The sequence below is a fragment of the Tiliqua scincoides genome, chromosome 4 (assembly GCF_035046505.1).
Source record: "Tiliqua scincoides isolate rTilSci1 chromosome 4, rTilSci1.hap2, whole genome shotgun sequence".
Classification (NCBI taxonomy): domain Eukaryota; kingdom Metazoa; phylum Chordata; class Lepidosauria; order Squamata; family Scincidae; genus Tiliqua; species Tiliqua scincoides.
In genome coordinates this window covers 163062689-163089105 of record NC_089824.1, presented here as the reverse complement: position 1 = coordinate 163089105, position 26417 = coordinate 163062689, and the positions used below count along the sequence as shown (strand labels likewise).

General features: G+C 45.0%; 1 protein-coding gene across 1 annotated transcript in view; it reads right to left on the bottom strand.

The window, feature by feature from the left end:
• Window positions 1-26417, bottom strand: part of BTBD19 (BTB domain containing 19) — a 52745-nt gene that overhangs the window by 7258 nt on the left and 19070 nt on the right. The window contains exon 4 of the mRNA XM_066626445.1: window positions 6032-6091. Coding sequence (XP_066482542.1) covers window positions 6032-6091 — 60 coding nt within the window. The remainder of the gene's footprint in view (window positions 1-6031; window positions 6092-26417) is intronic.

Sequence of the window (26417 nt, the reverse complement as noted above, 5' to 3'; positions counted from 1 at the left end):
TTTAGAGGGCACAAGCTACAGGTGGGAGCCAGGAGGAGTCAACCAAGCAGCCAGCAAGAAAAACAATTTCTGCTGCAGCGTGTATGTTTGGAAACAGCGTAATTGTGGCAAGCCACATGATTCTCCCCATTGCTTTCAGGATACATCAGCCCCACCACATGGCAAAGCATGCATCTCAGAACTAACGATTCCAATAACGGCACCAAATGACCACAGTAAACAGCAAACAACAGTTAAACTGCCTGTGACCACAGTAGTATCACTGTTTTGTATCCATCATGATCAGGCCCAGCAAAAGAGAATACAGGAAAACCAGAACTTCTAGATAGCCTTGCCTCTCTGCTGACTCCTACAGCAGGAGAATCTTGGGTAAGGCCAGCCTGATATAGTATACACCTCATTAGAGCTGACCCACAACCTCCTGAAATCTGCAGCAATGTGCCAAATCCTGCCCCCTTACCTGGTGATGTAACATCCTCTGACACCACTCCCTTCCACACTTCCATTTTGTCCTTCTCTTCTTTTTCCAATCCAAGAAGTAGGAAGAGGAAGATCAGTGGAGGCAAGTGGGTGGGTGGAAGCCTTCTGCTTGAGGCAGCTGCTTCAGTTAGCCTCATGGATGGGCCAGCCCTGTACCTCATCAACAAATCTCATGTCCCCAACACGGGCAGCTCTTGGTGTTATATGGAAATTATCTTTCTCTTATGGGAACTGCCTGAAACAACACTAGAACAATGTGGAATTATTTGCCCCTGAGACATACTTCTTCATAGAGCTCAACTGGTCCAGGTTCCTACTCAACTGACTGGTTGGCAACCTTCAGTCTTGAAAGACTATGGTATAAGCCTGCAGCACCCAGTATTCCCAGACGGTCTCCCATCTAAGTACTAACCAGGCCTGACCCTGCTTAGCTTCCAAGATCAGACAAGATTGCGCATGTGCAGAGTAACAGTTGCTACTGAATAGCATAGGAAGTGGCTGAGTCCGACGGGTGGTCCATCTAGGTCAGCATTGTCTGCACTGACTCTCCAGGTCTTCAGACAGGGTATTTCCCAGCCCTGCCTAGAGATGGCAAGGATTAAACCTGGGACCTTCTATGTGCAGAGCATGTGCTGTAGCACTGAGCTATGGCACCCATTCTAGCTTTAACAATTCCTGAATGGGTAGAAATGCCTGATATTTTAAATTGAAAAATGGCTTTTGCAGTGAAGAAACCTATTATGCAGAACCTAGGTTTAAGGCCAGAGATGTCCCTACCACACACTGCACCTGGGGCAGCAGCACTTACCTGTAGTTTGGCATTCTAGAAGTTCAGGGGTGAGGTAATCATGTCACCCCCGACTTTCTGGGCTCTCACACTGATTTAAATGTGGAAAGCCCACCTCCCTTCAGTAATCTTCAGGCCACTTTGGGCTCAGCCACTGTGTGGTCTTGCCAGCGAGTGGCAAACACACAGTTGATGGCGAGAGCACATGGCGGCTGGCCCCAAAGCGGCCTGAAGATCACCAAAAGGAGGCTTGGGTGGTGTAGCGTCACACCCTCTCGAGATTCATGCCTGGGGCGAACAGCCCCCCCCCGTCTAGTGATGGCCTAGTGATGCCAATTGGCCTAGTGATGCCAATGTTTAGAGCCTGTTGGCACTGTCCTGGAGAGTTACATGGAAGCCCAAAATCAAAATGGAGTACAACTGAAGGGAAACCAGATCATGATGAAAAGGGTGCATAGAACAAGATGGGGGGGAGGGAGAATTGACTTTGATATATCCTGGAGTCTGATATCATGGGGTGCAAATCTCTCATCAACATGTGTCTGGAATTAGCACCCCCCCCCCACTCACACACACTATAACCAATACATGACTAAGAGCCTGTGAGCTCTTTCTGAATCTTAAGTTTACTTAATATATCCAGAGTATATTTAAAATTTATGCAGCTGTCCAAAGCATCTTCAGAAATTGGAAATAAAATACCCAAGAGATGTTTCATAATGCAGTCTACTATCTTTTAAAGGGTGATTTGGTAGGTTGTCGTCCTGCCCCCCCCCCCCCCAAGACAAAATGGCTATTTATTTCTAATTCTGAGCAGTGCAACGATTCTTGTTCGGCAACCGCTGCTGCACTTTCTTTTTGTTATATATTTTGTAGATTTATTTTGACAGACCACCACAAGAGGTAATATGTGGAGCCACTTTATCAGTTGGTTGTTTAAAAAAGAAAGAAAGAAAAGTTTAAAAAGCAGCTCACATCCATTTTTAAGCGGAGTTCTCAAGGTTTGAGGGAGGGACCATAGTTCAGTGGTGCTTTTCACCACAGATGGTCCCAGGTTTAATCTTGGCATCTCCAGGTAGGGCAGAGAAAATCCCTCTCTGACACCTTGGAGAGCTGCCACCATTCAGTGTTGACAATCCTGAGTTGGCTGGACCAATGGTCTGATTCTGTATAAGGAAGCTTATGTTCCTATGTAAGATCTGAGACTGAAACTGCATGCCTAATGCAACGGAAGAACTCATGTAGAACAAGGGATTTTCCTAAAGCCTTCTGCCAGGACAAGTAGAACTTGGAAAAGTAGCATGTCCGTTCAGATATTGTAGGAAGTACTTTATCACAGAATATCATAATTGTTACTTTAAAAAGTATTGTCCTTATGGATCAAGGGTGGCTTACAATACACAAATATTAAAATTAAAACCAAGCTCATTAAAAACATCCATAGCAGAGAGAGAGAGAGAGAGAGAGAGAGAGAGAGAGAGAGAGAGAGAGAGAGAGAGAGGCAGGCAAGCAGGCAGGCAGATGCAACATGTTTCAATGTTGCTGCTCAAGCAGCAAAAACCTGTTGAAAAAGCCAGGCTCAGTGACAGAAAACCAGTAACAAGAGGGCCTGTTGCATCTTGCAGGACAGGGCATTCCTCAGAACAGGTCTCCCTAAAAGTTCTTACAGGATGGGCAGATTCTTGTAGGAAGAAGAATCATTAGTCATAAGCCATGTGGGGATGTAGAGGAGATAACCACAACCTCATCTTGCACTTGAAAGCACATTGGCACCCAATGAAGCAAAAGGTATTTACATGATCATATAATCAGGCCCCTGTCAGCACCCCAGCAGCATCTGCATTTTGCACTGGCAGAAGCTTCCAGGTGGTCTTCTTGGGCAGCCCCATGTACAGTTGTGTATTATGTCTGGCCTCAGACCCCTGGATTTCTGCAATCTGTCAAAGTGCCAATGTTTGTATTGCATGTTTTTCCTTGAGCCCTCTAATCCAAGGCTTTCTCAGCCCTGTTCTTTTCTGACGCCTGCCTGCAATTCTGTTTTCCCTTGGCTAAGAACAGGGGTGCCCAAACCCCAGCCCTGGGGCCACTTGTGGCCCTTGAGGACTCCCCATCAGGCCCTCAGGGAGCCCCCAGTCTCCAATGAGCCTCTGGCCCTCTGGAGACTTGCTGGAGCCTGTGCCGGCCTGATGAACTGCTCTCAGCGTGATGGCCAACTGTTTGACCTCTCGCATGAGCTGTGGACGAGGGCTCCCTCCACTTTGCTGTTTCACATCTGTGATGCAGCAGCAGCAGCAAAGGAAAGGCTGGCCTTGCTTTGTGCAAGGCCTTTTATAGGCCTTGAGCTATTGCAAGACCTTCATTTATTCATATAAGTAATATATTCATTTATGTAAATATTCATATTTGAAATGTAAATTAATTCTTTTTTTCCTGACCCCCAGCACAGTGTGAGAGAGATCATGTGACTCTCCTGCCAAAAAGTTTGGACACCCCTGACTAAGAAGGATGAGGCTTTGCAGTAGATGTGAATAACAGCATCCAAGTTCTTCATCTCTGTTTTTGTACTCCTTCACCAAAAGAGCGAAGGTACTCCTTTGTACTCCTTCACCTTTCTGACACAACTATATCCCAGCTTGGAACAACATGGCCAAAAGTTGTTAGATGGTTGATCTGGCCTGGAGGTTGGGGGAGAGATGAGAGGGGAGAACCCAAAGGGGAATCCTCCTGTGTGAGAGAAGGTTAGCCCAAGAAGCAGACACTGGGCATGGGGGTGTTTGGCACACATCCTCATGTTGACGGTAGTCTCTGATGACATTCGTTGGCTCTAACCACAAAGTTCATCAACAACGCACAGAGAGGTTTTCCCCTGTCCTCCAGCATACGCTGTTTGCAGCAAAAGAGGAAGAGGGAGGGAGCACCTGTGAGCCCACAGCTCTGTTTGCAACCACAGCTTTTACTCCCTGGGCCATGACAGCTCTTCTTAATCTTCCATCCACCCACTCACACATGAACAACTAATCTTAACATGTGTTTGGAAGAGCTAACATCATCTGCATGTAGCTGTAGATATTGAGCAATTATTGTTGAACTTTGATTCCTATTGATGTCCTCTCCCAAAGAAGTCAGGCCCCATCATGCCAGGGCCTTCTCACACCTCAGTGCCTACTCACTGGTGGAGGGAACTCACTGGTGGAGGGAACACATCAGGCAAGAGGTGGCTGCAAAGGCAATGGAATCTTGGCTCCCAGCCCAGGAGCTGATCCTTAAAGTATCCCCCCCCCCATCTGTGAGGCAAAAGGGATGAGGCCTAGGAATGGGAGTCAGGATTGCGCAAAAGGACTCAAGTTGCTCACTTGCAGCTGGCTGAGATTCTGCAAGTCTGACCTGCTTAGTCTGACCACTGTCTTCCAGGTGCCATAAGGCCTCCAGTACAAGAGAGAGAAAGCTGGGAAAGCATTACCAGAGCACTTCACTTTCTGAGATTCTTTCAAAAGTAGCAAATGGTTAGCAAAAAGAAGCATGGCTGTGAGATCCTCAAGACAGCAAATATAAGTGGGATGGGCTCCCTGGACTGGGGGTCAGAGTGTGTTCAGAATGCTTGATCTTTGAAATCCCTTTGGATGGCAGACTTTGACTTCCTGTGCCAGGGACCTTACATTCAATGCTGCCCCAGCCCTGACCAGAGAGTCTACAGCACAGTCCTTTCTTCAAGCATCAATGCAACTGCAGCTGCACAGTACAAAAGGCTGGCTGCTCCCTGAGACAAAGTCAGTACAGGCCCTTTTGTTGCACCAAAGCTCCTCAGCCTCCAGTTCTATACACAGTGTCTGGAAGGGGGGAGGGGGTAAAGCATACAAAGGATCCCCAGAGGCATCTAGCTTTGTTGCTTTCCACCAAATGGAGCCCACTGTGAACACCCGGGGCCATATCCTATCCACCAAGCAACAGTCCTCCTTGCACCACAGACTTAGAGGAAAGCAAAGGAAATCAAACACACCACCAGCTCTTCTTTAATATGCCTGGACACTGGCTTAGTGTGGCTTTTAGCTCCTGCCAAAGCCCCTCACACTGGCTGCTCCTGAACTGCGGTGACTGAATTTGGTGTGTGTGTGTGTGAGTTGCCAGGAAAAATTGGCCAGTGAGACTCCAGCTCAGTCTTGAAGAGGCAGGTGTCTGCAAGAACAAAGGGCCCAGGACAAAGGGAGGCCCTGGGAAGGTCTCATGAGAGCATTCAAAAGGAGCAGGGTGCAGAGAGAGAGAGAGAGAGAGAGAGAGAGGGGCTTCTCCATTGCCCTGAAAAGGGCAGCACAACCTATGAGGGGGATACAGTAGTAAGAGGCACACAACAGCAGCATAAGTCCCTTGGAGTCTCTTTGTTCTTACAGAGCCAGATAAGCCATTTTACAGGATTCACCAATAGTTACAGACAGCGGTGGAGTTTTAATGTCTCTGTCACCATCTCATGCAATGTCCCCATTCTCCCAGATCCTTTTCTCCAGACTGGAGGAATTTTTCCTCCAAAGTCAAAAACTGCAAGAGCTGTAACAAATCAGTGAGACTCCTGGCTTTTTTGGTTTAGCTATGAGACATGCATCTCTGGGGATGCAGTTCTCTTGAACTAGTCTAGCAGCAATGGGGAAAGGAATCTGCAGGGAGCTATATAGCTAGTAGCATTTGGCTGGCCCTAGAAAAGGTCTCCTCTTGCCCCAATTAATCAAGGGCACTAGGACTGACTGACAGAGCAAGGGAAGCGATGCAACTCACCTGCAAGGCTTCACAGACCTGCTCCATGCTCAGAGTATCTTTGATGAATTCAACACACAGCTGAAACAAAAAGGGTGAGAATGAGACTGTAGGAAACAGATTCTTGAACGCACTTGCAGCATGCGCAACCCCACAAATCTTCCTGCAGATAAAGGCAGATCAAGATAAGTGGAGCTGGAATGGAAGACAGCTATTAAAAGAACTCTTGGTTTCCAGGATCTGGAAATAGGATTGTCAAAGAAGCAAAGTTATGCCATGTTGGTGGAGGCCCATTTCTCTGTCCCATTTCATTGAAGAAACTCCACAGTTCATTTCTCACTGTCTCACTGAGGAGACCAAGTGGCAGCTAGAAGGAGGAGACTGTATCCCCACTTCTACCCCTACAGTTACTGTAGCAAGCCTTGAAAAACTATCAAGAATTCTTCAATACAAGGGTTCCGACAGAGCCCACTGAACAAGTGATGAACAATAATTCAAAAATCACCAATACGTACAAAATGAAGCAACTACTCCAACTATAAATATTAATAAGTTTAGTGCCAGATTGGTAGACTGACAAAACGCTGAATTTCAATTTCATCAGCGGACAAAGCAGACAAAAGAGGAAGGCATGAAGGCTGGACAAAGTGGAGTGACGTCATCTATTTGGACAAAAGAAAAAAGGTTGCTCTGTCTATGACATCGCAACCCAGCCCAAAATAAACTGTCCTGTGCCTGCAATTGAACAGTTATTTACAAGTGTGAATGAATGAAATAACACACTGTGCTTGACAAAATGTCATTCTCTTTTCTGACCTAAATGCATACTGCTCAGTCTCACCCATACACCTACAGCAGCACTACGTGTTAGTCTGAGTGAGAAAGGGTTACAGACTAAGTGACAAAAGGGCAAGTGTTTTCTGCTTTATAAAAGAGGCAATCATAAGCCTCTCTAAATTTAAAGAAGCCCAAAACACAGCATTATTTAATAAGGTATATACTTGTGATTAGTATTACAGCTATGTAAACTTGGCCAAGTTAAAGATTCTGCGATGTAAAATTAGATTAAAACCAATCTGGGAAAGCAGTTAAGAACATTGTCTTTCTGTGGTGGTGGGGACTTATAGGGGAGAGTGTACCCCCCATTTCCTGTCCTCCGCTTCAACTCTGTTAAAAAAACGTTGTCTGCTGACTACTAGCCTGCATCCACACTAGGATATTTTAGTGTTGCTAAGACATTGCTTCTCCATAATTTGTTGGAAGAGGAATTAAAACAGAGGCACTTAATACAGCATTATATTATCCAGCAATGTCCTTCTCCTTGTTTTGACTTGTCTTGTATGAGTTTTTATGTTTCCCTATTGCAAAATTCAAAGAGAAGTAGCTAGGAAGGTAGCCAGGAAATTCATTCTGTAGAGGCTGCTCTAGGTAGTAGGGATGCTGTTTACAAGGGTGCACATACAAAAACAAAAATGTTGTTTTCAGAGCCTCATTTATTTTCAAGGCTTCTTCATGTTCCACTTTGGGCCAATTTCAGTTGATTGCTATTCATTTCAGGATCCATTTGAAGGATCTCAGTTCCTTTTAAAACCTCATTTGTGCCTTTCTGTTTCTTTCAAACAGAAAATTTTTTTTACTTTCAACTTGATTCTCACCACTGCCAGTGTTGGCAGCAGTAGGGGTTGCAAGGTGCAGCCACTTCCAACCCAGGGCCATCTTGAATACCCAATTGCCCCAAAGCTAAAGCAGCATCCTAGAGAAGTATGGTTAAAAATATGGCCACTTCCATGAAATAATGGTGGCGGCTATCTTGGTGGTCACAATTTTTCATGAGTGTCACCTCTTCTCACACTGCCCTGGAACAAGATGCATCCTGGGGTACTTATGGCCCATAAGTTATCGGAATTCAAGAGGGTACCTGCCAGGAGACACCTGTGCCTTGCCAAGGTATGCCAAACAGGTGGTGAAAATCAAGTTAAAAGAGGGGTTTTCCTTAAAAAAAAAAAATCACCACCACCACCTGAAAACGAATGGTGGTTCCAAAAGCAGACTCTCAGTTATTTCAATTCATTCCTCAGAATGAATGAACTTGAACCAAATCAGTTCCAAAAACGAATGTTTACAAGACCTCTAGACTGCCAATGATTGGCTAGAAAATTTTAGAATTGAGCCTTAAATGGTTGACAGTCATGCATGAAAGAGAAAAATGAATGATGAATGTCAACAGTTGAAGGACATGTTGGCAGTGTAGATTTGTGAGGGAAGGTCTGGTGCACAGCATCAGTGCATCTGGCTCTCTATCACATATCACTTGTGCAACCATCTCTCAGTAGCTTCATCAGATGATGAAGCTCTGGTGACAACACAGGAGGCTAATTGTATGGGCTTGGAAATTCAACTCTCTAAGGGCCCAATTCAGCTCTTTAAGGGCCCAATTCTATCCAGCTTTCTAGCACTGACACAGCCATGCCAGTGGGGCGTGCACTGCGTCTTGAGGTGGGGGAGGGGGAGTTATGGAGGCCTCCTCAAGGTAAGGGAATGCTTGTTCCCTTACCTCAGGGCTGCATTGCTGCTGCATTGACCCTGGAAAGTTGGATAGGATTGGGCTCTAACTAATATTGATGCGACTGTGTAGCAAGATTCCTAGAACTAGCATCCCAGGAACATGTGACGTTTATACTACATCATTTGATGAACTTTCTGAAGTGCTTTGATCACAGCTATATTGCCCAGAGCAGGGGTGCCCAAACCTTAGCCCAGGGGCTATTTGCAGCCTTTGGGGACCCCCAATCTGGCCCACAGGGAGCCCCTAGTCTCCAATGAGCCTCTGGCCTTCTGAAGACTTGCTGGAGCCCATGCTGGCCCGACGCAACTGCTCTCAACATGGCGAGTGTTTGACCTCTCACTTGAGCTGCGGGCCGAGGGCTCCCTCCACTGCTTGCTGTTTCACATCTGGGATGCAGCAGCAGCAAAGGAAAGGTTGGCCTTCTATAGGCCTTGAGCTATTGCAAGACCTTCATTCATTTATATAAGTTCCATCTCTAATGTATTCATATATGTAAATTTATGTAAATTTATTCAAATGCCCCCAACACACTGTTAGAGAGATGATGTGGCCCTCCTGCCAAAAACTTTGGACGCCCCTGGCCCAAAGCAACAGCTGTTGTGCCCTAATATGACCCCATTCCATTTAGTTGACACTGGGCTCCCACCCATCCCATTCCCTTGACTCTTTTTTCCTTCTCTTGCTCCTTCTTACTGCCCTGGATAAAGTTAGCTCACAGACTGAATTCACTGAGTTTAAAATAGCTAACAATAAGGACTTAATTCAATTACTAGAAGCTTCTTTTCTTTTGGATAATCTTGTTCTATCCTAAGAGATAATGCATTGCCTTTCTGAATGTTGAGGCTTTTAAAACTGCATATTATTTATCTCATTTTTAACATTATTGTTTATCTCTTTACTTCATTCATTCATTCTTATCCCATGTTTCACTGGGTAGTTGCAAGGCAGCTAACACGAATACAAAAGCATAAAAACAATTTACAATAAAAACAAAAGCTGAAAAAATTATCAGAAACAGATCAAAATATACCACTCCAGCAGCAGCAAACACTGGAACAGCTCATTTTCTTCTACTAAAGTGTGATGGAACAGGTACACTTTGAGTGCCTTGTTAAAATTAAAGAGAGTTTGGCCCCTCGAACTCCCTGAGGCAGGGAGTTCCTCTGAAGACTCTGTCAGGTATGCATGTCAGTGAAGCCTCACTGCTCAGTGATGGCACACAAAGCAGAGCTTCTCCTACATAGCTCCCATTAGCACTCTGGCTAGCATTTGGAACTACTGCAGTTGCAATGTCCAAATATCTCAAGGGCAATCCCACATCAAGCATGTTGCAATAATCTGGTGAAGATGCAACCACAACATAGGCGATTGTGGTCAGATTTACTTTCTCAAGGGAGGGCTGCAGCTGGCACAGCAAACAAAGGTGCTCCACCTGCCCCTCCAGGACCAGTGTTGGGTTCAGTAGCACCCTAAGCTATGTACCTGCTCTTTCAGTGTCCCCCATCGAGGCTTAACTCCCATGCTTGGTTCAGCTCTCCTGACTCCTGCAGACCATCAGTACTTCAGTTTTGTTTGCATTGAGTTTAAATTTGTTAGTCCACATCCAGTGCATTACTGTCTCATTAAAGACAGTGGAAATTGTCTATAAACAACTGTTTAAAAATCCCACATGTGTCAGTCCACATGCTAGAAAGGTGTTCAACCACCATCTTGTAAGTGAAATAATGTTATACTCATGGTGGTGATGAAGAGTTACTGTTGCTTCTCACACTTCTAGTTTTGCATGGAAGTTATTAATTGGTTTGCAAAGTTTAAATACAAAGATGCCTTTCCACGGAGAGGCTTGGTCACTCCAGCCAGGAGCATTGTGTACTTGCTTACTGTTACTGGCTTGGCTAAAATCAGCATTCCTTTTCTGCTTTTGTAAGGTGCCAAAGGTTTTCAGCTAGCGTTCCTGGGATTTGGCAGCCAGATTCTGACACAATGCTGCCTACAGTGCAGAAGAAGGATTTCTAGAAGGTTGAGGAATAAAAAAAGAACTAGCCATGTTTCAGAAAGATCCAGAATGTGGAGCTAAACAACACACCTTGGTTTACCCCAGTAGCTTTGGAAGAGCCAAAGACAGACAGACAGAGACACACACACCCACACCCAAATGCATTGCCTGAGGCTGGACAAGGAGCTGAGTGTTTGCTTCCAGAATCAAGATGAGGAGGGGAGACTACAGGAAGATTTCTCTTGAGAGGAAAGAATTACAGGCATGCCAACTCATCTCTGGAGCAACACACTCTCTTGCACTTCATGGATAAAGCACCTCCTTTTCATAGAATGTATGTGACCTTTCACTCCCACTTACACTCTCTTATTTCAGATCTATAATTAGTTTCTCATAATGATAAGAATGCCATCTGGCCTGGAAGCAAACACGTGAAATGGAAAGCAGGCATGCAGGGTTTCCCCCAAGCAGAAGAGATAGGCATAGCCCCTCATTACCATCACCAATAAATGTGACACCTAACGGCAATGCAGGGTGGGATCTTCCCCTTTTCAGAGATAGTCCTGTTACTTGTGACATTGAATGAGCCAAAATTAGTTGATGCTGAATCACACCGCTTCTTATTCAGCATGCAGTGCAAATGGAAAGAGAAGATGGTTCTTCTGACAAACTCTGCTTGCTGTGCCCACTCACTGCCGCTCCAAATAGGGGAAAGGACAGCCATATGTAACTAAAGAGATGTCTCTTGCAACAGAAATTCTAGAAGGAACTAGGATTTAATGCAGACCGGATTGGGACTGCAGCTAGATTAGATTTTTAGAAATAAGGGACATGGTGGAATTGTTATATTTGAAATAAAGAACACACATGGATTTGGGGCTGAAGTACACAGTACATATGTATACACAGACAGGGCCACTGAGAGCTGGCATTGGGCCCAGGGCAAGATGTCTGGGCCGCCCTTTCCTAAATTTTCCTACAAACCATACGTTACCAGATTTTTAAACAAACTTTTAATTGACAATTTTAACTTGGCATGGCTAAGATTGAAATATATATGATGTTATATTTAATATGTCATCTAACATCTAAAATACTAGCCTTGGCTGTCTGAAAAATTGTACCATACAAGTCTGAGTGAGAGGGTCCGCTCTCATCCCTACCACCCCCTGACATCCTTATCCTGAGTAGTGCGTCTGCATTTATTTTCTTCTACCTCAGCAAAGTCTTCCTCATTTGCTTTCTCTTCTTCTAATAATGCAGGGACATCCAAGTACTGGATTTCACTGTTACCCTTATTACTGTGTGATGATTTTGAAACAAAGCCCAGGTGAAATAAATGTGCCTGGCCCTTTTCCTCCCTCTTTCTCTTTTTTCGTTTCTTTTCTGCACTCCAGATTTATATTCTCCATATACAGTTAATTTTACCTTCAAGCAGCAATGCCAAAGCACATGGAGACTTGAACCAAGGCCATGTGTTCTATACACACACTAAATGAGAAGAAGTGGAGCTAACTACTGGGGCCTGTGAATTCAGTGAACTGGGTGACCTACTTCTGCGGCCTCCTAGTTCTGGACTGAAGATGTAGGTTTCACTTTTCCATGTCTGAATTGCACTAATACATGTTGATGCTTTTGGAGAAGACCTGGGCTGCATTTCCACTAAAGCTTTAATCCATTTTGAATGCTCTTCTATTCCCCCAATGCAATCTGGGGAGGACTGTGGTTTGTTAAGATCTGTTAGAGCTACCCTTAACAATCTACAGCCTCCAGAATGCATTGAGGTAAGACACATGCACTGAAAGTGGTTTAAAGCTGTAGTGGAAATGAAGCCCTGGAAGGCTAAGATTGAAGTACCCAACTATCTATTGTAATAAATGTGTTTTGACCTGTATTGGTTGTTTTGTCATGGCCCAGGCCCCCTGAAGGTCTGGTCCCCAAGGATTTTACCCCCTCCTCCTTAGGCCTCTACACAGAACAAAACACCAATGCCTAGATAACAATGTCAGGAGGAGGACATTTGCAGTACAGAAGTGCTGGAGGAGGCGTTTATTCATTCCTTTCCCATCCAGTTCCCCAAAAGGATATTCCAGGTATATTTCCCTCTGCGAGAAGGAACCCCAAATTTTGTTCCTAATACACATTCTGCAAATTCGTTATATTGATGCATTTTTCAAGTCACTTCACACATTCACGTAGCTTGTCCTGATCTGGATTTGGGACTGAAGTACATATTACATTTGTATGCATGGAACAAAGCATCAATGCCTGGAAAACAGTGTCAGGAGGATGGGGAAATTAGCCATAGAAGTGTGCTGGAGGAGGAAATGCTGTACTGTTTAGTGGTAAGAATAATTTGGCATGGAACAGCCCTGTGACAGAATGGAGGTGTATCTGATATCTAGTGACAGACAGAAGAGAGAGTAGGGACTTTACAGGTAGGGGAATATGATCAGTGAGATCCAGTGGATGAAGTACTGAGGTTGTATCCAGGACCTTGTTACGTGAAAATCCCCTTTTTCCTTTTAAGTTGTGATTTTTATATCTGGTTATGTTTCAAAAACATCATGCAGGCCACATCTCCCCCAGCACATGTTTCCAAAGGCCCTGGTCAAGCCACAAGCACATGAATTACACAACCCCCACTTCCTTGCAGGTCAATGTATGCATTGCATTGTTTCTATGCAAAGTGTCTCCTGATCCATTCACCATGTATGCAAAACAAGTCGGCATGCACCTCCGGAGGAAGAAGTCTATTGTTCTATTGTTGTAGCTTAATCACTCTTAAGTACCGTACTCGAACAGCCAGCTACCCCCTCTCCCAGAAAGCCAGCCTTTGCTGATAGCTGATTTCTGGACCCTTCCACTGTTTTACATACTCCACGTGTCCTACTGTGTATACTGAGCATGCGCATCCAGGAGGCCACATCCAGGTCATTTTCAGGTCAGCAAAAACCCTTAAAAGAGAAAGGCTGCCATGTGCGCTCTCTCTCTGGCTATCCTCCAAGGCACAGGTCCTCCATAGGACTCTTCCCCCCCAACTACTCCTCAGGACAGGTAACTATATCTTGCGTCTGGAACTCTCTCCCTTCTATCCTACCTATTTCTCCCCTTCTCTCCCCATCTTAGTTAGCAACTGGGTTATGCAGACCAGGGACCCCTAAAATCCTTCCCTACAACCTATCCTTTTCTAATTTCTTTGGATGCACCAAATACACAGCACATGCAACCACCATAAAGCTAGGTACACAGGATCCAAGTACTAGGAACCAAGAAACATATACCTACCATTTCCATGTGCATTATGTATACCTGTGTGTTTTTGTAATAAAAATATAATCTTTGATTGAAAGTTATCTTTCTCCCAGTCTCTTTTCAAGCTAAAAAGGAATTTCTTTGCATTACGCTGTCTTGTTATCCAGCCTGCGATCCTAAAGTTTCCAAAAGGGTAATATAATAATTCCCCTTAAAACATAACAGCCCTTTTTGGTAACAACATGGCCCCACATCTCACCTCAGCCATTAACTCACAAATAGCTCAACCCTATGCATGTCTACTGAGAAGTGAGTTCCACTGAGTTCAACGGGACTAATGTCATATTCCTAACCCCTTCCCCCACCAGTGTAACTAGCATTACACCAGCAGATGCTGCTTTACAGCAGTCACAAAGCAGCCTTCACCGATAAGCACAGTGAGCCCACTGACAGGCAGGCTGAAACAGCCTCCTGCACACTGGTGGATCCATGGGGACCCACTAGAGCAGGTACGCCTGTGCAGAGGGATTAAGATAGGTGGGGAGGGGGCTGAACAGAGGGTGGATGGAACAGGGTAGTGACGGGGTGGGAAATAAGGCAGATCAGGCCCAGGAGGGGTGGTGAGATCAGCTTACGTCGAAGCCCAACCCCCTTCCCAGGCCTGATCTGCCTTCCCAGGTCAACGCAGACTCACACCAGCAATTGAGCTTCACAGGTCTGAGATGGCCCATAGCAACTACTAGGGCTTACCTCAGGGGAAGGAGACAATGTCCCCTTATGCCGAGACCTCCAGCAGCCGAAAATCCCCTATAGGATATATAGTTGGCAACCTTCAGTCTTGAAAGACTATGGTATCGCGCTCTGAAAGGTGGTTCTGGAACAGCGTCTAGTGTGGCTGAAAAGGCCGATTCGGGAGTGACAATCCCTTCCACACTGGGAGCAAGTGCAGTCTGTCCCTGGCCTGTCTCCCTGGCTATGGGCCTTCCTTCTTTGCCTCTTAGCCTCAGACTGTTGGCCAAGTGTCTCTTCAAACTGGGAAAGGCCATGTTGCACAGCCTGCCTCCAAGCGGGCCGCTCAGAGGCCAGGGTTTCCCACTTGTTGAGGTCCACTCCTGAGGCCTTCAGATCCCTCTTGCAGATGTCCTTGTATCGCAGCTGTGGTCTACCTGTAGGGCGCTTTCCTTGCACGAGTTCTCCATAGAGGAGATCCTTTGGGATCCGGCCATCATCCATTCTCACGACATGACCGAGCCAACGCAGGCGTCTCTGTTTCAGTAGTGCATACATGCTAGGGATTCCAGCACGTTCCAGGACTGTGTTGTTTGAAACTTTGTCCTGCCAGGTGATGCCGAGAATACGTCGGAGGCAGCGCATGTGGAAAGCATTCAGTTTCCTCTCCTGTTGTGAGTGAAGAGTCCATGACTCGCTGCAGTACAGAAGTGTACTCAGGACGCAAGCTCTGTAGACCTGGATCTTGGTATGTTCCGTCAGCTTCTTGTTGGACCAGACTCTCTTTGTGAGTCTGGAAAACGTGGTAGCTGCTTTACCGATGCGTTTGTTTAGCTCGGTATCGAGAGAAAGAGTGTCGGAGATCGTTGAGCCAAGGTACACAAAGTCATGGACAACCTCCAGTTCATGTGCAGAGATTGTGATGCAGGGAGGTAAGTCCACATCCTGAACCATGACCTGTGTTTTCTTCAGGCTGATTGTCAGTCCAAAATCTTGGCAGGCCTTGCTAAAACGGTCCATGAGCTGCTGGAGATCTTTGGCAGAGTGGGTAGTGATAGCTGCATCGTCGGCAAAGAGGAAGTCACGCAGACATTTCAGCTGGACTTTGGACTTTGCTCTCAGTCTGGAGAGGTTGAAGAGCTTTCCATCGGATCTGGTTCGGAGATAGATGCCTTCTGTTGTAGTTCCAAAGGCCTGCTTCAGCAGGACAGCGAAGAAGATCCCAAACAAGGTTGGTGCAAGAACACAGCCCTGTTTCACGCCGCTTCGGATGTCAAAGGGGTGTGATGTGGAGCCATCAAAGACAACAGTGCCCTTCATGTCCTTGTGGAAGGATCTGATGATGCTGAGGAGCCTGGGTGGACATCCAATCTTGGGGAGAATCTTGAAGAGGCCATCCCTGCTGACCAGGTCGAAAGCCTTCGTGAGATCTATGAAGGCTATAAAGAGTGGCTGTCGTTGTTCCCTGCATTTCTCCTGCAGTTGTCTAAGGGAGAATACCATATCAGTGGTGGACCTGTTGGCTCGGAATCCACACTGTGATTCTGGATAAACGCTCTCTGCAAGTACCTGGAGCCTCTTTAGTGCAACTCGGGCAAACAACTTTCCTACAACGCTAAGGAGAGAGATGCCGCGGTAGTTGTTGCAGTCACCCCTGTCGCCTTTGTTCTTGTACAGCGTGATGATGTTTGCATCCCTCATGTCTTGAGGTACTCCACCTTCTCTCCAGCAGAGACAAAGGATTTCATGCAGCTCAGTGATGATGATCTCTTTGCAGCACTTTAGGACTTCAGCAGGGATGCTGTCTTTTCCAGGTGCCTTGCCAAAGGCAAGGGAGTCCAGGGCCACGTGAAGTTCTTCTAGGGTTGGTTCACTGTCAAGCTCCTCCAGCACAGGCAGGCACTGAATGTTGTTCAGCGCTTCTTCGGTGACTACATTTTCTCTGGAATATAGCTCAGAGTAGTGCTGCACCCAGCGTTCCATCTGCTGCGCCCGATCCTGGATGACCTCGCCTGCTGCAGACTTCAGAGGGGCAATAGGATATAACAGTAGCCACAACAGCACAGTTGCATTACTGGATGAAGGTAAGGACAAACCATCTAAATATGATAACACATTTTGCTTAGTAAAAATGGCACTGAAATGATTAAACATTATTAGAGGGTTTGTGAAGAAAACAGGCAACCATATAAGACACAAATGTGCTCCAAGAATGATGCTTCCAAGTAAAGGATGTCTTTATTTAAAAAAAAAAAAAAAAAGTAGCACATTTTACAGTGAAGATGCGTTTTTGCAGTACACCAAGAGTAGATTAGCACAACGTAAATGGCTCCTCTGAGGTCATAGCCAGGACTCAGAATTATCAGGTCACTTTTTCCACTTAACTAAAGAGGGCTAAAAAAAGTAAGAAAACATAAGAACTTCTAGACACAGGAATGAAAGTTACTCTCTAGTTTCATGCATTTTGACTTTGGTGAAACTCTTCAAATCTCTTCCCATCATCCCAGCTGTGACAGCTGCTTCCAGTTGGAATCCATGTGTTAAACTGTCTCCTGGGACCTTGACAGTCAAGTGATGTATGATTATCAGCAGCATGAAACCATTATCTAGTGACACTAATCACTTCCTCTCCAAATCACAAGGCTATATTTAGAATTAGTATATTTTTCAAGAAAAAAAATCAAACAAATGTAGGGGGGAGGATGAGATGATGACAGTTAAAACATTGCCTTTAGGACAAGAGTTTAATGGAATGGATCACATTCAGCTTTCATTTTTTTTCCCCCACAACTACAAGAGCTGCTAGAAACTTGCTTTACAAATAAGGATGGAGATGTGTGATACTTGATAGATCTCATGATTTCTGTCTTTAGGAGACTCCTGATACCTGAGAAGTACGTAACATCTTTCCTACCCTTCTCCCACTCTCACTGAACTTCCACCTCGGAACAGACTGCAACTGCTGGAATGCTGCTGGATCCCTTCTGTTTCTTACTGTGCACATGTGGCAACGGTAGAGATTACTTCCCACAGTGCAATTGTTGTCCCCACCTTGGCATCCTATTTGACAGACATATTGGACAGTGAAGCAAACACTGACTTGGTATTCTGTCTCCATCTCTATGTTTCTGACAAATGGAGATTGGTCAGATTTTTCCCTCTCCCATGTTGCTTGAATTTAGGGTCATCCAATGAAACTGATTAGTAGGAGATCAAGGCCAGGCAGGGAAAAGTACTTCCCAGGATGCATTGTTCAATTATTGAATTCACTGCCACTGGATGTGATAACGGCCACTAGTTAGATGCCTTTAAAAGAGAATTAGACAAATTCATAGAGGGCCTGTATACCAACAGCTATTAGTTAGGAAGGATATAGAGAATCTCTATGCATACAGATAGAATGCTACTGAATCCCCGTTGCTGGATAGCAGCACCAAGAGAAGAGTACAGTACTGTATTGTGTTCATGCTCTGCTTGTGGAATTCCTGGAATTATCTGGTTGATAGCTATGTGACACAAGATGCTGGGTTACATAACTGTTTGGTCTGATCCAGCAGAACTCTTCTTATGTTCTTATGTGCAATATTTGATCATTGTCATAAAAGTAGAAAAATTGCTCCAGGCAAAGGGTGAGAAGGGACCTTGTGATATCACAGGAATCAGCTAACCAGCAATCTGCATAGCAGTTTCCTGCTGCAAACAGGAAGAACTGATGTCTCCTGAGGTCAAGCTCAAAGACTGAACTGTATGCTCATACATGCATGGCTCCCTGCTCAAGTTATGGATGTATGTTATGGCCAAATATAAACTCTGAAACTGGCTGCGGCACACTGCCAGCTAATACACACTTCTTGACTGTGAGCACTAGTCACATGTGCAGACTCTCTCATTGCCCACTTGCACATTTTCTTCTACACCCCTACCTTGTGATGTTTCCAACCCACCGTTCTGTCTTGCTACTGCTGTGGAAGAGAGTGACAATCCTTTCCTGAAAGCAATATTTCCCCTCTAAATCCTCCTTCCCCATAATTCCAAATTTGGATTATTTCTGGTGATTTGTCAGATAAAGGACAATTGCTACCATAGATATGTGCATAGAGCGAGACCAAACCATAATATGAATGGGTCTATAGAGCAGTCATTGTAAGACTGGAGAGTCCTCAATGCATCCAAAGACAGTGCTCTAGTTCCCATGAAGTTGGACAACCTGCCAGTTGGAAGTCAATCATCTACACTTCATTCCTAACCTGACAACTATACAGTCTGGAGATGTTTAGGGCAAAGGTCTCCAAAACAGGAAACTATCATATCTCCATGGTAGCACTGCACAAAATAACTGCTCTTAGAACAAGGAAGTGAGGGACACCGGAAAGCCACGCAACTTCATGTGCTGCACCACCCTGCTGGGTGAATAAATCCACACCAGCAAAGGCTTCCCTAAGCAAGGGTGCTTTGTACTGGTCAGTCATGACATGCAGTTGTATCATTGTCATATCAGGCCATCTTCGGCCTTGTACCAAATGGCACACTACTGGCATTGCCACCAATATGAGAACAGGATATGAACTATCATGCTCAAACGAGAAAAAAAGGGATACAAGTCAGGGAAACAGCTTCTGGTCTGGGGCAAGGAGGAAGGGACTTCCTTGGAATGATGAGACATTTACTTGGGGTATTTTATTGGGGAGAGGCAATATATTATCTCCTAAAAATAGCCTCAGCCATGCAGCAGTTGGAGAGTGGGGAACAGGAAATGCAAGAGTCTCATACTGTTTCTCTAGAATGTCCAAGATGCAGAGGAAATTGCTGGAGAATACAGCACCAAAATAGAAGCAGTACAGAAGTCAGGCATTACTCAAGACCTGATTGCAGCTTGAAAACAGCTGCTTCATTTATCTGACTTCCTGCAGACTTCAGCAAAAGATGTTCAGAAGAACAGCATAGAGGCAGAGTTTATTCACTTTCAGGGATACATATAGAATAAGAGACCCCAATGCACAGTCCTTACTTACTTATGGACTCCTTTCATTCATTCATTCATTCTTACTACTGTACTCATATGCACCCAAAGACTGCTTAGTGCCTACAAAGCTGGCCATTTCTTATACTGGTTTAGGCCCAATCATTTGCAAGGGCAGATCCAGGGCATACTTTTAAAACCAGTCCAAACAAACCAGTCAGGGTCAGCATCCACAGACCCTGACAACTAAATATAAGAGGAGCATCTCTTGATGTTCTGCATATACCAGGTTCTAACTTGAATTACTGCCATCCCCAGTTAAACACAGTAGACAGATGTGCTTATAAACTCTGATATATGTGTCGAAGGTGCTTATAAATTCTGATTTAAGAAGATCTCAGCAAAGTAAATCTGTCTCCATACCTAGTTTACATTCACCTTATCATTTACATAGTTACATTTATATCCTACCCGTTGTCCAGGGAATTCAGGGTGACTTTCTTCCCCTCCCCTATTTTATGCCCAAAATCCTATGAGGTAGGTTGGGCTGAGAAAGAAAGAGTGGCCCAAGAAAAGTATAACTGAGTTGTAGTTTTTAAAATTGTTTGCAGTTTTTGAAAATGGATTTGTAGGAATTCTTGAAGATCATAAAGAAAAATTTTTTTTTTTTTAAAAAGTTAAAAATATAGTATCTCAAGCTGCTTTTGCAAATTAAGAACATAAGAACAGCCCCACTGGATCAGGCCATAGGCCCTTCTAGTCCAGCTTCCTGTATCTCACAGCGATCCACCAAATGCCCCAGGGAGCACACCAGATAACAAAAGACCTCATTCTGGTGCCCTCCCTTGCATCTGGCATTCTGACATAGCCCATTTCTAAAATCAGGAGGTTGTACATGCACATCATGGCTTGTAACCCGTAATGGATTTTTCCTCCAGAAACTTGTCCAATCCCCTTTTAAAGGCATTCAGGCCAGATGCCATCACCACATCCTGTGGCAAGGAGTTCCACAGACCAACCACACGCTGAGTAAAGAAATATTTTCTTTTGTCTGTTCTAACTCTCCCAACACACAATTTTAGCAAATGTCCCCTGGTTCTGGTGTTATGTGAGAGTGTCAAGTTTAAGTTGTTTGATGGGAGAAAATCCATTAAGGACCCCAAAGAAGAAAGGTAGACGGCGGCTTCCAGATCATGGCCACTGCCTCTGATTTAAAAGGTGCATCTGAATCCAAAGTGACACAAGTGAAGATTCTCATCTTATCCTGGCTTCACCTGTCCTTTTCAACTATACTAAGAGCTACACAAGTGCCAACGGAAAGCTTAAAATCATGCTTTGCTCTCTTGTGATGGAATTTGGCTTATGGCAACATCCGGTACTATCTTGGGATGGAATCTGTCATACAGTCAGGATACATATGGAAACTATAATTTATTTGCACAAGTTACCTCTTCACATTTTCTCTGCACTTTCATTAATTCCCCTAATCCTCTTCTTCCTTGGTATCAGGGACCCTGACTTGAAGGAAGGTGCTAGTTTCCCCTGCTGTGCTATTCCATTTCCTCTGTTACTTATACCTCCCCACTCACAGGGAGTAGGCAGGGCATGGGAATAGTGAGAAACTGGGAAGGGGCCTAAAGGCATAAACAAACAAAATAAATCAAGGAAGCTTCAGCCACACCCACTGTCCCTTTGGTGTTAGAATTAGTGATGGGGAAATAGTGTGGGAAAACAGCTGCAGGAGATCCCCATCTACTTCCAACTTCATTTGTGAAACCAAAATGGGGTGCCCAAGGATAACAAGTCAGGCTCCAAAGTTACGGGATTGGCTTTGAACATTTTCTAAGGATCAAAGAGCAATCTTCATTCAAAGGCTCCATTGCTGTATTCAGAACCTTTGGAGTTTGCTGAAATCACTCTTCTTGAATACCCCTTCAGTCACATATACACATTATGTTGTATATGAGAAAACCCAGCAAAAAAAAAAAAAAAATGGAGACATTTCAGAGAAGATGTACCTTCACACAACAATGTTGGTCTTAGGAGAAGAGGACAGTGATAGAATTGTGCCTCCTCCCAGACAAGGAAAAGATCACTGCACTCTAAATGAGTCTGTATGAAGAGAAAACACTTTGCACCTGTTGCTCAGGCAAGAAGTGGACCACCCAGAAATGTCCACAGGTAGCTAACTAGGTTCAGCAGAAGCCAATGAACAGAGGAGTTGGTGCTCAACAGTGGGTAGCTATGAGAAGAGGTGATTGAGCAGACCTTTGTCCAAGACCAGGATGTGAAACAATAGCAAAGAGACAATATCTTGCCTAAGGTTGCTAGTTCAAAACCAGCCATGATCTCGCAAACAGTGTTAAAGCACTTTTTGCTTTACAGATAAACTCCATATACTTTATTTGGAGATAGAAAGAATGCTGCCTATTCAGTGGAGATGCTCCAATATTTCAATATGCTCTGCATTTTTAAAATATTTCCTGCAATGATTTCTTGGATCTTACTCTAAACAAGCTCAGAATGTGCATCTGAACCAGCACTCTTGCTGAATGTACAGCACAAGCCTGTGTCTGTCGTCTAAGAAGCAAGTCCCATTGTTTCAGTGGTGTTTACTCCTGGTAGGCAAGCTTCAGTCTCGAAAGACTAAGGTATAAGCCTACAGCACCCGGTATTCCCAGGCAGTCTCCCTTCCAAGTACTAACCAGGCCTGACCCTGCTTAGCTTCCGAGATCAGACGAGATCGGGCATGTGCAAGGTAACAGTGTGATTAGGATTGCAGCCTTGATTTCATTGTGGTAGCTACCAGCTTAAAACTGCTGGAGACTTGTGAGTGGCATGGAAGAAAGCCAGTGGCAGTGCTTGAGCCAAACCAAGAGCTATAAACATCATAATATGCCTGTGGCAGGGCCAGAGTCTTTCAAGTGGTGTAAAAGAGGGAATTCAACTGAAGCCGCTTTTCTCACACACAGTGAGCTCCATCTGCCAAAATTTCCTCTTTTACAGTACTGTTAAAAGCAGAGGCCCCACCCTGCATGGCCTAGGAGAGGGGTGTAAAGGGGGTAATTTGTACCCTGGCCCAAGGTCAAAAGGGGGCCCAGGAGACATAGGAGGGGACCCAGAAATTTCCTGGGATCTGACATTTTCCTGTCTACTCAGACTTGTTGCCCATACGGGATACTGGGAACACTACCATGACTAGGAATGTTGGGGACACAACTGATGCCACATGGGTGGGTAGACCCGGGCTCCAAAGACTTTTCCAGCTGTCTCTACCTTCCCCTCACCCTGCTCTGCCCCTCTCTGCCACTATTCTGCTCGCCCGTTACAACCCTCCCCCACTGTTTCACCCCTCCCCCTTTGCAAAGGGGCCCAAAAGAAACCTTGTACCCCCTGATAATTCCTCTCAGAGGCCCTGCCACCCTGTCCTCCTGTATAACTGTGTTGATGTTGGAGAAGCCACTAGCTACAAATTCAGCAGCTTCATAGGTGAGCCGTGTGGTGCTTCAGTTTTGGTTATCTGGCTGACACTTGTTCCAACTGGCCCTAATCAAAATGCTATCATTTCCTGCAATGCTAACTGGAAGTGGAGTAACAATGAACAAGGAGGCCAGAACATGGACCAGGAGTGCTCAGGAACTGCATGTAGCTGCACTAATAGCTTGGAAGGGGGACAAATTACACACTATGTAACTAATCTTTTTGCAGTCATGGAGAACAAGGGATGACCGTGGATAGTTTAGACATGGCACAGTGAACAACATTGGGTTCAATTCATAAACCTGGGGTGAATAATTCAGAGCTTTGCTACCTGATGTGCAAGATGATTCAGGGAAGCGGAACTGGCTCTGGCAACTTCTCCATGTGGATGGTGCCAAGTGAAACGACTGAGCTCAACGGCCCAAGCGACACATGTCACAGAGCAGGTTAAAAGTTCATCCCTGTGGCCCTAGGCTCTTATGACAATTATGGCAATCCATAGGCATCTTTACTGCTGAAATTGAAGTGTTCAGGGTGCACAACTGTAATCAAGGAAGTGGTTTATTAGGGGATTTTAGAAAGCCATGGAGCTATGTAGGGGACAGGGTTGTCACTTTCTGTTTCTGGCAGGGCTCATGGGAGATGTGGTGATAGGTGAAATGTCATCTGCTGAATTTCTTCTTGTCATGTGGTTATTCAAGGAATAGGAAAAAAGTTGGAACTCATACTGAGGATAAAAGTAGTAGTGTAATGAAAAATTTTGAAATGCAAGAGCTTGTCATGCTCCTTCCCCTGTACCATAGCCTTTACCCCATCTGGACAATGCATCAACAATAACAACAAACCCTCTACATTTTTTTGTTAGAGAATTGTATTCTTTTGCCAATTACACAGGCCAACACACATTTTGCTTCCGTAAACATTACACCAATTCCTGGGTATATTTGGGGTGCTGATTCCAAAAATGGCATCCATTTTGCCCTATCACGTCTAGTTTAGGAGACACGGCATAGCCTCTTTAGTGGCTACACCATGGCTACATAGCCTACACCATGGCTTCCTCATGAGGAAGCTGCTTGAACCATTCACTAAAGAGGCTATGCTGTGTCTCCAAAACTAGACGTGATAGGGCAAAACGGATGCCATTTTTGGAATCGGCACCCCAAATTCATATCAAACCACCATAAAGTTTGGGAAAAACATTTCTGATGCTCAATTTTGTAGGCCTGTGTTACAGAAGTCCCTCTGTATCCACCGATCCCATATTCACAGCTTCACTTATCCACGATTCTCAAATTCCACTTTTCCATCGTGCACATGACTCATCTCTCTTCTTTTGCAAACCCTTTGCAAAAGGAAGCTTTTTCTTCCTTTTGCTGTGGAACTCTTTGGAAAAGAAAGCAGACAGCAAAAACCTCTAGCTGCTAGAGCATGGGTGGCCAAGCCACGGCTCACGAGCCCCATGAGGCTCTTTGACATATAATGTGTGGCTCTTGGAAATATGTTGGCTGAGCTCCTTTTTGTATCACAATTAATATGTAAATGGTAAATAGGAAATTTTCATTAGTTATCAGGTATAAACTGCGAGTCCACTGGATTAAACGTTTAATGTTAAATTCTTAAATACATTCAAGAATAAAATGCTTCTTAATATTGTGGCTCTCAAACATCTGAAGTTTATCAAATGTGGCTCTTATGGTAAGCAAGTTTGGCCACCCCTGGGTTAGAGGAACATTAGATGGGGCAACAGTGAAAATGCTAACAGGAAACAGAGTCCAGTGTTCTCTCTGTCTGTCTGCTTCCTCTGCTGTCCACTTCCTGCTAGCGTTTTCACTGTTGCCTCCTCTAGCATTCCAGAGATAGGGATAGGGAGAAGGGTGTTTCAAGGCTGGGAAGGGGGCAGTATCAGCAGCTGCAGTGCCCCCATTATCCTAACCCCCTTCCTGTCCTTGATCCATCTTCCCAGGTCCACTTGGACTTGCACCAGCAAAGTCTCTGCATTTGAGGCTTACAAATGTTCCCTTATGTGAAGGGAACCTCCAGGATTGCCTTCCCCACAGGATTCAGCCCACGCTCCAGTGGCACGGAAGCAGTGGTTGAGTTAGATAAGACTGGGCTGTTAACTAACCTATACAGGTTTACTCAGAAGCAAGTCCCAGTGCATTCAATAGTAATGACTCCTAGGCAAGAATTGTAGCCTTAATGGAACATGAGTTGCATATTGCCTCTCAGGTAGCCCTTGGGAAAGATGCTTACTCAGAAGTTAGTTTCCCTGTGTTCAGTAGGATTTACTCCCCGTAAATGTTCATAGGATTGTAGCCTTGAGGTAACATGAACAACGTATTGTCTCTCCGGCAGCCCTCAGGAAAGCTGATGCCTAGACATTAATTTATGCCCTTAGGATTATTTCTCATTTTGTCTCCTAGTGAGCCTGATCCTTGACTAATGTCCTTTTGAAGAAAAAAAAAGAAAAGAAGAAGCGGTTTGGCATTCATAAAGCGGTAATGATCTCCTAGTTGACCTCAACATGGCACATGGGAATCACAGGTGTGAAACACTCTCAGAGGACAAGGTAGGCTGATGTAATTAGTAGTGCTGTAATGTTTGGGTTGACAATCACGTTGTACAACTTCAGAGAGCTGAGAAATACTCTCCAAAGAGAGCAGTGAAGTGCTGAAGTCACACTAGACTCAGCAGTCAGGAATGCAGTCAGGGGATTGCCTGCCCTGGCACATGGCAGCTGAGCCAGGATGATCTCACCTTCCTTTCCCACCTCTGGAAAAGGGTTGGGGCTCAGCCAGCTTCCAGAGAAGGAGTTGGGATGAAGCCAGCCAACTCTAGCTGCCCTTTTCCAGCCCCTCAAGAGCAGCCCTTTCCCATCAGGTGGTGTTCTGAGCTGGGACTTTGTCCTGACCGCCTCTTCTGCTGCCAGTTCTGCTTTTGCCCCATCATGCCCACATTCCTTTCCCATAACGAGTGCAAGAGCAGCATGTTTTGGCTAATGTTCATCTCATGTGCCCTCTTCCTGGCTGTCTTCCTGGCTGTCTTTTGAGCTGGCTCCATCTTTTCTTTTGGGAGAAGTCTGAGAATGTGTGATCTATTAGCAACTCATTTGTCACCAGGGTGATGATGTAGCAGCCATTTGAAAACAACAACAAAAACTTCCTAGTGGTCCAGTTCAATGCCACCCCAGTATCTACCTGGATCCCTCTTATCACCTTTCATCCCACAGCAAACATCCTTGACCTAAAAGATAGGGAGGCACTGGTTTGCAAAGCAGAGACATACTAAGAGTGACCTATGTGACAGAAGCTTCCATTCTTAATTTAGACACTGGGAACCTGGACCACAGAGAAATAGTTTTTTTGGGGTGGCTGCCATGCTGCCTCAGTAACAGCCACCTGTCATCTACAATAGTAAA